We start from the raw sequence: 17,203 nt of genomic DNA, 5'->3' as shown, positions 1-17,203 counted from the left end.
TTTCACACCATACAGAATACCAAATCAACATGATCCTGCCTTTAAAACTGTTTACATGCTATATGTACGTAAGACCATTCCTCTAGGAACCCCTCCTTTCAGCTTCTCAAATGTTTCTGGTGGGGACACACAATGTTTCACTCACTCTCATTCAGCAGTACACATACCAACAGCAGCGTAACTACATGAAGAAAAACTCCACACCAATAGTTTGCCCGCATCACTTGGCAATGTCCCTTTAATTATTAATACACAGAGAAGTAAAATTTTTTCATAAATTTGTTCAAGTATGTGGAACATGTAAAATGCATAAGAATCAATATGGACTTCATTAATGTTATATTTATTTATTTTCCAGCTTCATACAAACTGGATGTAGAAGCATAAACATAGTACATTTCTACCATTTTCAACAAAAATATAACCAATATGTACAATTATTGTATTAAAAATACAAAAGGGATACAGACTCCACCAATGTCTTTCTAAAAGACATACAGGTACAAGTAGTATCAAAAGTATGAGGAAATCACCAGTTAATTGTACATTCTGCACTTGACATCACAGAGCGAACTGAGATTAGCAGTCCTATGGTCTACAATTACTTAATGCTTATATAACATTTGTGCAACTTGTGATAGAGCTAGGATTCTGTATTTCTATATGCACATGAGGTCCATAGCCTTGAGAATAAAACTGGCAAATAATGCATATTACATGTAAAATTACAAATGCATAATTGACAATGTGATATATAAGCAAATAGACAAAAGCTATGATTACAGGAGAGAGAATTAAATAAAGCACTGACATTTGCTTGATACAGTGAAAAAACACTGCAATTTGATCTTTAAAAGTTGAAGCTATTTACGTTTATCTACTGATCAATATGATCAGCTGAGTTCAATGGAAAAAAAAAAATCCAAGACCAGCAGTTCCTCACATTTGAGTACTACTCGGATTGGCAGCCTTCACTTCTCCGGAGTCTGTGCAAAAACAACACAAAAATAGAGGGGAGGGTCATTTCAGTCATTATAGGGTTAATAGCAGCTGTGAGCAGGTGGTTGCTACACATTGGCCTTCTCTACACATGCAGTGTTCCACAAAGCCATTAACAGTTGTGACTATTTCTGCATTGCAAAGGCTGACATATCTAAACGGGTTATTTTTCTTTCCTTAAAGGCTTGTTTATCCCCTAATGCCAAAGTCAAGGTGGAGGTTATTAAATCAGTATTAACAGCTGACAGGAGCTGTGACATCCCAGCTTGCCTTCACTGCAATGTTATCCAGTTAATTTCTCTTTCAATATAACTACTATATAGTTAAAAAAATAAAATAAAAATAATATATAACTTAAAGGTGGGGTTGCCGTCTGTCTCGTTAGAATGGGACGCTGTTTAGAGCATGCCGTCCTGTATTCCACAAGGCACAGGTATGGGAGACACAGCGTCCTCTGGTCCTTCACTGGGTAGGTAGGTGCACACGCGCGGTGCTGCACTGACACTAGACCTGGCTGCTGGTGCCGTTCCTGCTAACGGGCACACATTTTGGAGGTCCCAGGGTGGGGCACGCTATGGGTGAAGCGAGATGGTCGGGAAAGGCCGTGTCCTGCAACCTCTGCCTTCCCTTCTGCCCTGCTCGGCCACGTGATAGCAATATCCTGTCCGGGAGCTCAGGCTGGCAACCCTACTTACAGGTACGAAATAATACTGTAGTTACTATGCAGACGCAGTATTTGATTTCAGAACACAAACATACAAAATTGTAACAAAGGCATTGTAAACAAGCAAATAAGCACTGCCTCCTTGAAGGATTTCAATGCGTTTCTCTTTGTAGGTTAAAGGCCTAATGTAAATTGACAACTAGCTTATCCCGTTATCCCAACGAGACTAAGTGCTAGGGTTGCGATTAAAATCGAAAAGGAAGATTTAAAAACCCTTCCAGGCATTGGGAAGTGCAGCCAGAGTTATCATCCTGATGTGATGATCTTGGAATTTGGAATGATACTGTGTGATGTGGCAGACAGCGACAGTGGTAGCTTGGAGATTGCTGCACTGTGCATTTCAAGCAACACAGTTTGAAAAGTGCCAGGGCGATTTCTTCACAGTATTTCACATGCAAGGGGAGAGGGGACAGAGGGGAGGGGCAGAGGAAGAAGCCCCATGCTGCTTTAAGGCAGGGAAGGAGGCAAACAGGTCCACCATCCTTTAACTATAGTTCCAAGGCTCCTATTCTAGGGACGTCTTCTTGTGCTCTCCTTTAAGGTGGCTCACTCTGGATCCAGAAAAGCCCCAAGTCTTACACAGCAGAGACTTGTTCATCTTCTGCAAACACAATAGGATAGGGGAAAATATCATTTAGTTCACGCAGAACAAGACTGCTACTGAATGAAACAACCTGTACTACGTTCACGCGCTTTCCATTCCTTTTGTTTAGGTATATATTTAAAAACAAATCTAAATAACTTTATATTTCAGGTCTCATGAAAAGTACCTCTTTGAAATTCTGTTCTCAAAAAAAATAAGACAATTGCTCTAACTGAGCTAGGTGCAGTTCCTCAGCCTGAGAACACAACAGCTACCCCTAGATATCTAACAGCTTCATAAAGCTGTTCCTACATTTTTCCCTGGAAATATCTGCCAGAAATTACTATTTTCTACTGATTTATTTAAATTAAGATTGCATAAAAATTGAGCACAGCTTTAGTTGTTACTGATAAAAAACAATTAAAATTCCCAAACTACCATGGGAACTCTTAAAAGTTTGAGGTAATTCTGTTAAAGAAGCCTCATCTTTTTCATCATGTTCAATTGGATTTCATCCTGCACATAAAGCTTTAGTAACTAAGCAGTTAGGGAGGGAAGGGGAAGGTTAGCCTTTCTACCATTAAGCAAAACAAAGCATCAAAGATTCAGACACGTCATTTGGGCAATACCCTGCCTAAATTGTGAGCATCTAGTTCTGAAGATGTAATCCAGCTACACTCACACTCCACAGAAAAACAGAAAGATTATGTCTGCATGGTCTTTATATCGCAATAGCCGAGCTAAAGCATAAAGATACAAACACACTTTGGCAAGCGAGATAGTAAAATCATAGTGGGCTGGTTACGTGAAGCAGTTGACGTGGAATACCCAGTGTCCACAACTGTAATAGTTTCAGCTAGAGTGCTGAGTGACTATCCATCTAAACCTGACCAAGGACACTCTCTGGGGCAGGTATTTCTGTAGACCAGAATAAGTCTTTTGACTATTAAATGCACGGCTAGTGCCAAACATTATTTACTTTTATGGCAACCAGGATTTTACCTGGAACATAGGCGCCTCCAGAGAAGTTGTCTAAGTCAACCGCTTGGCTGTCCAAGAAGATTCAGGTGGACCTACATTCCAAATTTTAAATGTTTTAGATGAACTCTCCCCTTCCAAAAGTAAACGAACAGCAAGGTTTGAAAGATGGAAGAGCTCAAATTATGGCAAGAATTTCTACTGTGTAACCTGCTTTGTGTCTGTGAAAAGATTGAACATTTCTGCATGCAGCACATTCAAAATCTAACAATTAAAAATTTACCATCTTCCTCTGTGGAAAACCCTTGAGACTGATAGTGAGCAAGACGTGGATCTGACTCGTTTGGTTTGTGCCACTGAGGTTTGTTCACAGGCCTGCTAGTTGAATGGCCATGCGACTGCTGCTGTTGAGCTGATGTCCCATGGGTCTCACATGTCCGTGCCACCATTCTAGACCTCTGAAGTGCTATGTTGTAATCTGGAGGCTTTCTGGTTGGATGGGAAACACCTTCTGCAAACTCAGCAATAGGTATTCCTACATAACCAGGAGGAGTTGGAGGTGGTTCCCGATACCGACCCTCTTTTCGTGCTGCAGGAAAAAAAGAAAAAGCAAACATTATTTTAAGAGATAATAAGAAAACTGCTTTAAGAAAAATAAACAGTGAGAGTTAAACAGCAACAAACTCAAGTTCCCAGGAAGAAAAATCCTGAAGAAGGATAAAAGTTAAATACTCTACAATAGATAATGATATCTTGAGAAGTAAACCACGCAAGAAAGCATAGAACATACAACATACACAGGATATAGATATCCTTCCAGTGGTGAAGTAGTTCAATAAAATTCACCAAATTACAAGAGGAGTTTGCTCAAAGTTGGCAGCTGAAGCTGTTCCACCAATTACATCAAATAAGACATCTACTGTTCACAGAGACCAGTGATGTAAACAACTCAAGGAGTCTACACAAGTGGCAGCCATCAGGAACACTGGCAGCTCCCCAAATGCATGACTATATTAATCCTGAAGATTGGCTTTGTCCCTAAATGTCTTGTTTTTAGCATCTTGCAGGGAAGAAAAAAAAAAAGACAAGGACCTGACATTATTTCATCATAAAAATCTTCCTAAATAAGACATAAGCTACAATTTCAAGAGATAATAGAAATGGATGTCCTTCTCATGCTTTCGCTGTCCACTGTTCATACAGTTGTAATCTCCGCAAAATTAAACCTTCAGAGCATTCCCATAAGAACAATGATTGAATAACATTTTGCACAGGAGAAGTGGAGACCATCAATTAGTTTGTGGATCTCACTGAGGCTTAAGTTTACCTGAATAAGACTTAACTCTGGGCATGCTTATAAGTTCACTCTTGCAAAGAATTTCAAGGGAGGAAACAGCGATTAAGAATTTTAAACACCTTTAGGAACAGAGCAGATAGACATTGGTTTTTATGACTCTGTATTTTGGAATTATATATTTAAACCAATTAATTTGGACTTTAATCCTGAACACTTTTAGTGGGTCTAGCTCTTTAACATGATCACTTAACTTCCAGTACAAAGGCAAACACAGCAGGAAAAAAACTCTAGCACAGCAAATTTACTTTCCCTGGCTTGTCACATCCTATATTCTTGCACAAGTGATGAGGACAATATCACCCTGCATTATGCAGTATGAAATCGACTGAAAGGGCACTACAAGCTTAAAACTGACTGGTGCTATCGGGCTGGTGGGATTTTACAGATAAAAAACGCCTTGCTATTAGCAAAAACAAATGGAAATCCAAATGGAATCCAAATATATTTCTTGGACAAATTCTTTTAACCAAGCAAAGTAACATGAAAGAATTCTGAGAAATTTTATTTAAATGAGATTTCTGAAAAGCAATTTTGATACAGAAGAAATTCTGTAGGAAAAAAAAAATCCATTGAAGTATAGCAAGAGATCAGTGATACCCAGAGCAACATTTGCAGGATAGTGAATAGTACTGAAGTGCATGGAAGCATGCAGCTGCCATTTTCAGATCACTTTCACATTCTCTGAAGTCTAAAAATGTAGTGCTAAGCACTGCCTTGAGAGACAAGTTTGGAAGCATGCTTGTTCCACATTCTGGTGGAAACCAAGTGCATCAAAGAGTAAAATTAGAGACTGTCACAAATCAGAACCTCGAGTACTGAACTGAAGAGCTTCTTTCTCTTCATAGTTCAGGGATTCAGATCTGCACCCAAGCTTTGAGGCAATGGGCCATTGCTAAGCAATATACTTTGGCTGAAAATGGAAAAGCAGTTTATCACAATGGTCTCAGCGTGACCTTAATCTGGCAGACTTTTTCATCTATGTCATGGTAAAATGGCTTGTAGATCGCTCTTCATATTAAGGTGAGGAAAGGCACCCACAGCAAAGGGGAAGGAAAAGAATGAAAGAAGCAAAAAAAAAAAAAAAAAAAACCAGCAGAGGTCTCAGATGGCCCAAGGATATCTGGGATGTGTAGAAGGAACAATATGAGAAAATGTAGAAGAAACAATATGAGAAAAATGTGAAACACTGCCAAAGCCCCCTTTATATTAATTTATACCTTATCTGATCTTTACTTTATTGAATGACTATAAATGCATTTCTGCTCTAATTTCTTTGGAACCTCTTAAGTTTCATCAGCCTAAAGAAACATCTCAGCTGGTATTTAAGCACAAAGTGACCCCATTTTCAGAAGTAAGGAACATTCAGAAGTCAGGAATCATCAGACAAGTCATACAAATGTATAAAGGAAAACATTTCTAAAAAAATAAATCAGGCCACATTTATAAAGATATCTAAATATAGAATACAGAGCCTTACTGCGAAGCATAATTCTTATTTCAGAACAGACACTTAAATACATCAACTTTCTCAAAACACTGTCCAGCAGTTGAGCTAGTTTTTTTGATGTATGGCAGGCTCTCTTGAAACACAAAGGAGCTGCAAGAACTGAGAATTAACAATAAGTGATATTTCCTCCAGCAATAAAAGCACAGTTAAAGGGCAAAATTTGAGACAAACTACAAAATGTTTAGTTTTGCTTTACACTCATACCAGACAAAAGAAAAATAGTTTTAGAACAATACTAAGTACTATAGACAAATTAATGAAAGTAATTCATGGCAAACAAAATTGAACTTACCAATAAGCCCCTTTGTACTGCTGGATGATGCCGGTATGTGTGTGGGCACTGGAGCTGGTTTTGGCTCCTCTGCTGGTACAGACGTTATGCTACTGGTTTCAGCTTCAATGGAAACATCCTTCCCACCCCTCCGCTTTATGGTACCTGTGTCACCTTCTGAGTCCTCTCCCCAGTAGCCTGTTGAGGATGCCCAGCTTGCTCTGGACTGTGCTTGATCAAGGCCCTCCCTACCTTGACTTTGCCTGCCATACTTTGTGCCATGATCGGGGAACATCAGTTGGTCCATATGACTGCCTGAGGCCCACAGTCCTGCCCCATCGCCTGAACTATCAAAATGAGCGTGTCCAAAAGGCAGCGTCTCCCAGCTTCTCTGGTGCTGTATTGTTTGTATGTTGTCATGAGAACCACTCGAGCAAGAAGTCCAGCTACCACGGCCACTGTCAGCTGCATCAAGCGAAGCTCTGTCCCCCTGATCCTGTGACAGTTCTTCTGTACTAGGAGAAGACAGCACAGTTGCTCCAGCATACAGGCCTCTGTTCTCTGACAGTGGTGCATAAGAGCTAGAGGCACAATGAAGAGAGAAAAAATCCAGTGTTGAAAGTGGAGCTCACTTGCAAAACACAAAGAATCTGACAATCAACAAAAAAGCGAGTATATTGGAGGTTTTGATGCAATTTATATTCTATTTGCTTTAAAGACTAATTCAATTTTGAGCATAGAAAACTTCCCCTTCAAGCTCATCCTTAATAAAACCAAAAAGAATAATTACTGGACAGCTATCCTGATGAAACTTAACGCTTCAGTGGAGCCATTTCAAAAGGTAAAATCTTAACTTTGCAGCAGCCCTTTTAAGGCAAGCAAGCAGCCTTGATAGATAGGTTCCTAGTGCTTTTCCAGACAAGCAAAGCAAAGGATCAGAAGTCAGAAACAGAGCCTTAGCAGGAGGTGGCTGCAATTCAGGTTTAGGCTTCTGCTTTTCACATCCTTTACTGCTTAGGAAACTCCAAATGCCAACTTTACAGTATTTCTTGCAAACGAAATTTATTTTAGCATTGGTTTTGGAAACACGTTACTTCCTAGAACAAGTATGCTCTCCGTAGCCTTTCAGTGATGGAGTAAGGCTGACACTATCAACTTGCACAGCAGCAGCAAAACTGAGGAAGTGTCAGCTTTGTTTAGCAGCGATCAGGGCTCCTGGGATTTGGGGTTCCAGGGCAGCTTGCAACACAGACTGGGATCCTGGTCTTTCAAATATTTAAGACATCTGATTAAAGAGCTTGCATAGCCTGAGATTCCCAGAGCTGAATTACGCCCGTTTTGGAACAGGCCTGCCATCCACAGACCCCACAGGACTAAAAGCCCTGAAACCACTCAGAGAACCGAAGCTTCCAAATAACAGCTCAGAAAAACAACTGGTGACTAAACCGGAGCCAGAGCTCCAATTATTTTCAGACCAAGACTCACTCACAGAGATTCAGAGAACTCCCCACAGCACTAGCTTACCCACCATTACAGAATTTAATTACCTAGAAAATTACCTAGAAAACCAGCAGCCTAGTGTGAATTTTAGCTTCCAATTATTGTTGACTAGTAGAGAGATTTAGGGTAAAATGTTTGAGTTAGATAAATCTGCACTTTTCTATAAAACAGACTGGAAAATTACTAGCTATTTCTGTTCTCAGCTTGAACCCTGAATAATTGTATCAATAATTTGTCATCTAATTCAGTTAATTCTTCACCTAACGAAACAGACTAGAATACCAGTCTGCCACAATGAGAAGACAGTCTACAGCAATACTAAACGCTCAGATAAGGTCTACTGGAAGTTAGGTCTTACTGCTGTAGACCTCGTAACAGGCTCAGGAGGGCAAAACATTTTTTTTGTCAGAAAAAATAGCATTATCACAAGATTCAGCATTTAAATTGCGGAATTTAAGAGCAGGTTAGAAAAGAATATTTGAGAGAGACATATAGAAAAAAACATGCCACACACACACACTATATGCAAATATAATGAAAGTAAGAATAAAGTTCGTACCCTAAGCTGTATTGATCAGGTTCAATCATGATCCTTCTATCAATCCTTCCCACACCAAGATTTGTCTCCACAATGCTGACAGAATGCCTCTGTCTCCTCTCATCATGCAGGGAGACTGGCATGGAGTCAAAAGAGGAATTGCTGACAATACTGGATCTAGAAGAAATTTCGCTGTGACCAGAATCTGAAAAGTTATCCACTGTGCCACTGGGAGCCAAAGTATAGCCTGCAAAGAGAACATGACGTTAATCAGACTCTTAGAAGCCTGCTCAGCTATCTCCAGGCAGCTGGCAATATTTACTACAGTAGCAGTAGTAAATCAGAAGTATATCAGAAGTATAAGATTTTATTTACAGAAGCAGCACTGCAAGAGACAAAAAAAACAAGAAGCCTAACTTTATAATATTGTATGCTCTATTTCTTAATAAGAGGTTTAAGACTGTGGAAATATGAATTACTCATTTAGAAACCAGCTGCTCACCTTCTACTCTCTACTTTCCTCCCCAAAAATATTTTCAAATGCATTTCATTTGTGTTCCTACATCATGAAATCTTACTTCTGATGAAAAAACAGCCTGTATTTAAACACTGCCACCAAGACTGGACCAGAAGAAGTTCATTGGACAAGATTAACGCTTAAATGTAATCCAGAAGACTTCATACATGTTCCCCAACAATACAATTCAGAGATGAACAACAGATATAACGTGAAGCATAGATGCCTGGGCTGACTGCTTATTACGTACCTTGCCTGAAGTGTTTTTTCAATGAAGTTTTTAAAAAAAAAATAATTCAAGGTTTTCAAGCTTTCTTTGTGGTACTTGGCTAATGAATAATATTCCAAAAGACAATAATCATGTATTAACAAAAGTATACCGTAATTTGGAGGTAGCATTAACACTGCCAAACTGCAATAAAATCTGCAAACTATGAAATGTCACCTAGGCAAATTTAGCTGTTCTTTTTGTGTTGGAAAAATTTGTGCTGAATGCTCTTAAAAGTTAAACATCATTAAACAGCACACATCTACAAGCAACTGCAGTTTTCAATTTTTGCTTTTAGTCTATACTAAGTGTCCAGATGACTTCAAGTAATCTATCCCAATTCACACTCACTGAGAATATGAAATTACTGCTGCCAGATTTGCTGAAAGAACATACCATTAGCTTCATATCACCACCAAGTTGAGGATTTTTTTTTGATTTAAATTTAAAATCACATTTATGATTTGCTTTTTTGAACAATAAAATATCTTTTCTCACTATGAGCCACAGACAGAATCCCAATTCCTTTTTCAAGAAATGCACAGCACTGACCAAAGTTACCTAAATTCACTCTTTACTGATAAAGCATTTGGGAGAAATCATGCTGAGATCTTACAAGGACGGAAGATGATAACCTAACTCTCCTCTACGTAACATCCTCCTCCATCTGACCTTAGTAAAGATCATTTCAATAGAGATTTGGGATACGTATTTATTTTTATTTTCTTCCCATATTAATCTCTCCCCTTTTTAGATCTCAGGTCTTATCCAATTGGACCTAGCCCAAAGGCCTATGGTGACTTGTTAGTTGTTACTGCTCTCACTTCCAAGAGAAAAGGAACTGGTTAAGTCCATTAGTCTGGAGCCACAGGGTCTCAGCTGACAAGTGCTGCCACCTACTAGGTTAAGTAAAGGGTTTAGCTATCCACTTGATAAGAAAGTAAAATAAAGTGATATACAAGGTTCAAATCCTTATCATCCCTGTGCAGTTTGTGGAAAGTTATTGCTACAGGAAAGTCTCCAAAACACTCATCTCTTTAGCAGTCTGAACTTTTATTATGGAGACTGAATCCCAATATATGTATTTTAACATAACGTATTATATAACTTAAACTCAACATTAATCATTTTCTGAAAAGAGAATAAACTAGAAGTTGTCTGCAATACAGCTAGGCTATGATACTTCCCAACTGACTTCTTGTTTAAACAAAAAGAAAATTGTTTCTTCGATTTACTATCAGAACAAGAAAAATGAAAAAGCAAACAGGTTAAAAAGAACCTTTTTAAACATCCTTAATTCATTTTTAAAATAACTGTGTGAAATCATTAAAACTGAACTTAATCAAGAAAGTTCCAATGTGCAATACCATTCCTCAAGTACAAATACACATTGTTTGAATAATTAGTTATGCAGCTTGTAAAATGTTATTTATTAGTCATTTGTATCCCAAATATCTGAAGCCTGCTTATCGTCCATAGCTCACACCCCATCTAGATGCATAACACAATAAATAATTCTTTTAATAGGTTAATGAACTCAATGTTAGTATCTTGATACAGCAACTTGCATTTACTGCCAACTTGCATTCTACTGGCAGAAGACACTGACAATTGGAATATTTTTGTCAGAAGCAGCTGTAGAGTGACCTAATGCACCACCACCCTGTATCAGTTCAGGCTTTCTTTCCTGCCATTTGCTAACAAGCAGGACTTTCAGTTACTACACTGGTGCACTACCTCCTCCTCTCTTGCTGACCACATGTGACACAAGTAGGAGCACTAGTAATTCATCCTGATCATAAAAAACCTCTCCCAGGAGTTTCCAAAGTCTATCACCTTCAGGAAACAGAATGAGAAATGTTGCATGTCTAGTACCTTTCCTTGGAGAACTCTGGGGTGAGGTGGGAGGAGAAGACAGCTGTGAAGATGCACTTGATACTGTGTCTTCAGATTGTTTCTTGTGACGGTCCAGACTTCCTTCTTCAGATAATGAAAGAATTTTCTTTAAAGCTTGGGGGGAGTTAATGCCTTTAAGTAAGAATGAATGTAGACAGATGTTAAGTCCAATATAAATACATCTTCCCATTTCACAATGCATTTATAGAGGGAACACCATATAGGAAAAAAACATTCTTTCCCCTCTCCTCCTCCCCCTTTCATCATTTGTGAGTTTTTGACACCAGCTTAAATGAAACAAATTTTAAACCTACTCCTGTTCAAATATAGTGCTTTATTTTTGCATTTTAGTGAAATCCGTGTTTTATTTTGGCCAACTAAAATAAATATTTTATGGCAGAAAACATAATCCAGAGTTGGTGTTTCACAATGCAATGCCTATACAATCTATAAATCAGGAATACGTATAGTAGTGGTTACTGGCAAACTTGAACTAAAATGGTGAGAACGTACAAGACCCTCAAATCTCACTGGTTAGTCAAGGTTTACATTGTACGAATTTTTCCATTCACAAAGCAGTCTAGAAGGGCAAAGAAAGCCAGAAAGATTAATAAGATTAGGCTTACAAAACAAGGCCATCCTGCAGTTGTCTTTCTCCCTTTAGAGAACTATTTCTGCACCAGCTTATTTTGGCAAACTAAAGAGTAACAACATCCTGAAGATGATGTATGATGTAAAGATCTAGGACATAAAGAATTGCTTTTTTGAGGCAACAACTACCTTTCTCTTCCCCTCCCTGGCATAGTCTTAAAAGAGAAGATGGAGCTTCTCTGACAGTTTTGCAAATTTTTGTGGTAGAGGTTATTTTAAAGCATTCCACAGATTTTGTCTTTGATCTGTTGGATCACAATATCAATAATTTACAGATCTTTCATCAGCATAACCCAGTCAGTTTTCAGAAACTTTCCCACCACGAGCAAAAATGCTTCAAAGTCCTTTTAACATTAAAATTTAATGGTAAAAATCAAGAAGAACTAGATGAAGATTGAATTGTTTCTTGCCCATTTTGCTGCTTCTAATCTCTTCTCCAACAGTCTAAGCAGTGCACAAGTAAAATTAATAAAAGGTAAAATCAGACTTCATTTCTTGTTAAATTACCATCATGTAAGGGAAAGGGAAGGGCTGGTTATACTATTTATACTTATTAAAAGCTTTTAAAAGTAATTTAAGTGATATGTAGGAAGTTCTTAATGATTCACATGTTACATGCATACATTAGAACACAGATTTGGAAGTTAAATCAGAAGGATGCTTCCCTAGCAGATTTCTTTCTTCCCATTTCCAAAGAAGAAAATTTTCCATATACACTGCATGAAACTGGCATAACTTGCATACACTACTACTAGAAATAAATGTCTGTATCTGATTTGATTAAAAGTACTTCTCTGACATGAACAAATTAAACCAAACGCTTCTTTGTTTGACTTACCAAATGGTGGGAGGTCTTTGACGGGCACTTTCTTGCGAGAGGGATAAAGAGATACAGCAGGGACCTGCAATGCTTGGTTTACTTTATGTTGCTGCTGCTGCTGCACTTTCTGCTGGATTCCTGCCCTGGGAGCCACCGGTGATGTTTCGGATTTTCCAGATCGCTTGTCTCCTGTATTCTTTGGCACTTTGCAAGAAATGGGAGAAAGCAAAGAATGACTACTAGCTACAAATATAGTGTGAGTTTCAACCTGAGAAATGTAAAGCCCTCCAATTAATAATTAAAATGTACTCATATACTGAATTAATGAATGTAGATATATCTTAGATATATCTTGAGAGAACCAAAGAGGAGGAAAAGAGGGGGAGATTTAACTCCATTTAAAATACGTACTTTATCAAAGATTGTACATATTTTAATATATGTAACTTTCTCAAAATAAAACTCTTACACAATGACTACTGATGTAGTTATCAAAAATGTGACCAGAAGTCAAGCTGAGCTATCATAAGGATGACAATTTGTTTAGGATAAGCATAATTGCTATTATAAAATTAGGGTATATAATCACATTATAATTAGCAATTTTTTTGCTACCCTGAAGCAAGGACATAAGATACAGTATTCTCTCAAATTAAAGTGCAACTGATTTCCAGCTGCCACCAGGTACAGTCCTTCATGATGTCTCATAGACATCATTTTCAGCGGTAATGTTGTCTAGTTACCATTCCCAATGATTTCCTTGCAGAAGAAACAGAAGTATATTTAACAGCCTCCTTACAAACCATACCAAATGTCAATGCTCACATGTGTTGGTGGCTGGCTCACACTGCAGAGATAGGGTCTGGAGGCTCTCTTCATCCATTTCCAGATCCAAGTTTGAGAGATACTGCTTTACTTTTCGTGCCATCTGAGCATCTTCATACAGTTTTTTAGCATTAAGGAAAGAGCTACGACGGACACGCTTTTTATGACCCCCCGTTTGTGCAACATCCAGCACGGCTGCATTCGTACTGCCCTGGCTGAGAGACCTGGAGTAAAGGAATGGGGGAGAAAGAAAGGAAAAGCATGACTTAGTCCAAACACAGTATCACTTAACAAACATGAAACATGCAAAAGATTGCATGAATGTCAGTCTATGGTCAAAGCTCACATGCCTCATTCCAGTAAGTCAAACAGCTATAACAGATAGAAGGATGAGGATCAGGAAATCTTTTTACTTGGTTACAGGCATTATTTAAATTACGTAAATATTTTAACCTGTTCTGCTCCAACTAGGCAGTATCACTTCACACACTGAGAAAAGCATTCAAGCTAGTTCTCTCACATAAGCCAGTTACTCAGAAGATTGGAGCATTAGGAAAAGCTCATGCAGCAAGGCAATGCTGACAGAAGACTGTAGCTGAGGTTCATATTTAAATACGTATAACAGAAGGCATTTTGAAAGCTCCCTAAATACTTCTAAAATCAGACCATATACAAAACATATAGCCCAGCTTTATGGAATAAAACTTCCTTGAAACTTCATACATTGAAATAGCTTTTTGGTAAATAAAATGATCAGCTAGTTCATGATGAAATAAAAGTCATGCACATTTTCATGTATGTATGTCTATATGAAAGCTATGCATTGTTCCTGAATTGTTAAGTGTAAAAATAATGGCAACATTGTAATGTGAAAAAAGTTAGTTTAGCAGATTTGTGAGTTTTAGCATTTGTACTTGTGCTAAGTGCTTATTAGGCATAAGAAAGTCAACAGCAATTTTTCAGCAGTTGGAAACTTGCAATTCTATACTTTCCCTTTTAGTGAAAGTCATTTTCTTTGGCAGTTGAAATTGTAAGTGTGGGGGGGAGAACATCCCACTGATATCTACAATCACTTATAAATATTTTAGTTTTTGTGTTTTAATCTCAAAAGCAAAAGCAATCCTGGCCTAAAACATATCATCAGTTTAAAAAAAAAAAAAAGTGGGTTAATGGAAGAAAAAATGTCAAAGCACCAGAAAATTAAAGATAGCAAGTAGGAAACAATGCAAATGATAAGGGAAGAAAATGATAAGGGCTGTGTGTTGTCTCCAACCACTTACCCCAAACTCCTCCACTTCTTCTTCCTGCAAGTGAGAGCCAGGAAGAGTAAAGCATGGGTTTAAGAGACAGAGAAAGATCACAAGCTCAGAAAGAAAAAGACCAGACCCAAGGACAAGCAGTTCTGGAAGCCCACAAACATTAAAAAGAGCCTTGACTTGGGCAGTCAGATATTATAAACTCTTCTAGTTCAAATTAAGAAAAAGAATATGCAATAGGCTGGTCTAACATGAAGCCAAAGATCATTCACTCCACATTTTCTAACATCACTAGCTTAAACTATTTCAGATACAGTCCCATTTCTATTTAATCAAAACAATAAGGCTTTCACACATTGACATTTCAAACAGACTAATACATGTGTTCAGGAGAGTGTTTTCCTCTCCCTCCCAGTGTTGGAAGTTCTTATTATTATTATTTTATATATATATATATAAAATAACTATCAGCTAAGAAATAATATAAAACATTTATTTATATGTATATATTCGTAAACAGAATTCAGTGATTTCTCCAATTTTAGAACTGGCTTTGATATATACAATACACAATCTTAGTAATTTGTTAACAAGAAAAAAACTCCTCATAGTAATTCAGTTCAGCACGAAAGAGGTAGAGGCCAGCCATGAAACTGAAAAACTTTCTGCGCATACAGAGCTCACTGAACTACCACCGAGGGCCTGCTGATAGGAAAATAAGTAATATAATTTTTCTTCCAAGTACATAGAGGGGCATTTGAAAAGCACCTTTTTCACCTAGCTTTCCCTCAGTTGAGAAAAGCTCTGCCTTACACAACAAACTTACCTAGTTCTAAACATTAAAGCAGGATCCATGTTAACAGATGCCATGCGACCAACATGGCGTATTTCCTTCGCAATCATTCTCAGCTTCTCAAAGTTGACCAAGCCCTCCACTTTTGAATCGTTTCCTAGAATCAACAACAATTAAGATCATCATTTATCACGTAGCAAAGTTGGTTCTCCTTAGCCAGTAAAAGATGATGTACTTCTGCTTTTACCTTCATGAAGGAATGTAAGGTCTTTTTTGATAACAGGAAACAAGGGAATAATAGGGGGCTGCAGGTTTTGGCTGTTAAGGACATTACGATATTTTGCCATATTCCTAGATGGATCAAACAAGTCCTGTAGATCTTGAAACAGTTTTTCGTACTTGCTTGGAAGCTTTTCCCAAGTAGTTCGGAGCCTTGCAACTGGTGCCAAATTCAGGCCACTTGAAACAACAAAAAAAAGTACAAGAAGTTCAAGAGGAATAGAAAGAAAAAAATAAATCCTAGAAAAGGCCGTGTTAAATTTTGTATGGGAAAAATACCAACTATCCAGAATAGTATAGCATAGCAATGTTAATAAAATAACAACTGAAAACTTCCTTTTGCCAGCATGTATTACAGAGCAATTAATTTCATTTTTATAAAAGCTATAAAAACTGAAGGTATCTGTATGACGTAATCAAAAGCAGATATAAGTGACACTTGTAGAAATTCTCTACAAGATTTAATTACCTGCACTTATTCTAACTACTTTGGAATAGCATCTGAATTGGATAACAATATCATAATACAGAAGTACCTCAGACTGGCAGAAAGAAAAAATCTACCTACTTCCTATTTAGATGGTGATAGCACAGTGACCCAACTTCTTGCTGCAATAATCCATCTGACTTTGTTGTATCTAGATCAAATTGTTATAACAGACTCTGTATATGAGGCTATTCTAAAGCTGTAGCTGCTACAGAAATGTTTTCCCCTCCCTTAATGACATCAGCAAAGGGTGTATATTACACAGCGGCTAGCCTGTCTTGCTATTCATTTCTAACTATCAAGAAGCTTGCTATCTAGAACCTCTCCCTCATTCAAGTTCTTGCTAGTAGGCAGGCTGCTTATTTGTTACCGACGCCTGCTGAAATAACTGAGCTAAATCTTTAGATTTTTATGTCTGGCAGATGCTGACTGATTATTAACAATGCATCCTTGACTTTGGAGTTTGCCATGTTTCATTGGATAGTATTCAAGCCCAATGATCTTCAGAACAAATGTCACAGTCAGTCTGTTGATTCAATGTGGCATGGGCTTTTGCCAGACACTCATAAAATTGTCATTTATAATGCAGCTTGCCCAAGCTTTTTCGTAGGAGGCAGTATTTAATTTTTTAGGTTTCTTTTTCCTGCATAACCTGGGAGACTCCAAAGGAAAGGAGAACGTTTTACAAATGCATAAAACCACAAACATTAGAATTTCCTGCTTTTTTTAATTTTACTACAGTACTACTAAGAAAGGTTTCTGTTTGAGATTTTCAGTACTTTTTTGTTCTTATTAAAAGATCTTTATTTGCAGCTTATCATGTAGCATTGTGATCCGTTATTGACTATTATCAGAGTTTCATCCAAGAAACTGCTGATACAAAGAAAACCACAGTTAACATATCATGTCTCAATGAATTCAAGATACTGGGAACTATAAAACGAGCTTCCTTTT

At 37.7% G+C, this 17,203-nt stretch overlaps 1 protein-coding gene across 7 annotated transcripts in view; it reads right to left on the bottom strand.

The window, feature by feature from the left end:
* Window positions 1-207: 207 nt before the first annotated feature.
* Window positions 208-17,203, bottom strand: part of RAPGEF2 (Rap guanine nucleotide exchange factor 2) — a 183,182-nt gene continuing 166,186 nt past the window's right edge. For 4 of the 7 annotated variants that reach the window (XM_066996101.1, XM_066996102.1, XM_066996104.1 and 1 more), the window contains 10 exons: window positions 15,731-15,942; window positions 15,517-15,640; window positions 14,715-14,738; window positions 13,435-13,658; window positions 12,628-12,813; window positions 11,118-11,270; window positions 8,479-8,704; window positions 6,441-7,000; window positions 3,568-3,873; window positions 208-986 (listed from right to left, as the gene is read on the bottom strand). In XM_066996101.1, coding sequence (XP_066852202.1) covers window positions 940-986; window positions 3,568-3,873; window positions 6,441-7,000; window positions 8,479-8,704; window positions 11,118-11,270; window positions 12,628-12,813; window positions 13,435-13,658; window positions 14,715-14,738; window positions 15,517-15,640; window positions 15,731-15,942 — 2,062 coding nt within the window. In that variant the 3' untranslated portion in view covers window positions 208-939. Of the gene's footprint in view, window positions 2,325-3,567; window positions 3,874-6,440; window positions 7,001-8,478; window positions 8,705-11,117; window positions 11,271-12,627; window positions 12,814-13,434; window positions 13,659-14,714; window positions 14,739-15,516; window positions 15,641-15,730; window positions 15,943-17,203 lie in introns of all 7 variants that reach the window. The other 3 variants (XM_048076135.2, XM_013175228.3, XM_066996103.1) reach the window with 2 other exon arrangements.

This window comes from Anser cygnoides, chromosome 4 (genome assembly GCF_040182565.1).
Source record: "Anser cygnoides isolate HZ-2024a breed goose chromosome 4, Taihu_goose_T2T_genome, whole genome shotgun sequence".
In the NCBI taxonomy this organism is placed as follows: Eukaryota; Metazoa; Chordata; class Aves; order Anseriformes; family Anatidae; genus Anser; species Anser cygnoides.
Note: the sequence above shows the minus strand (reverse complement) of the source record. Positions and strands in the feature narration are given on the sequence as shown.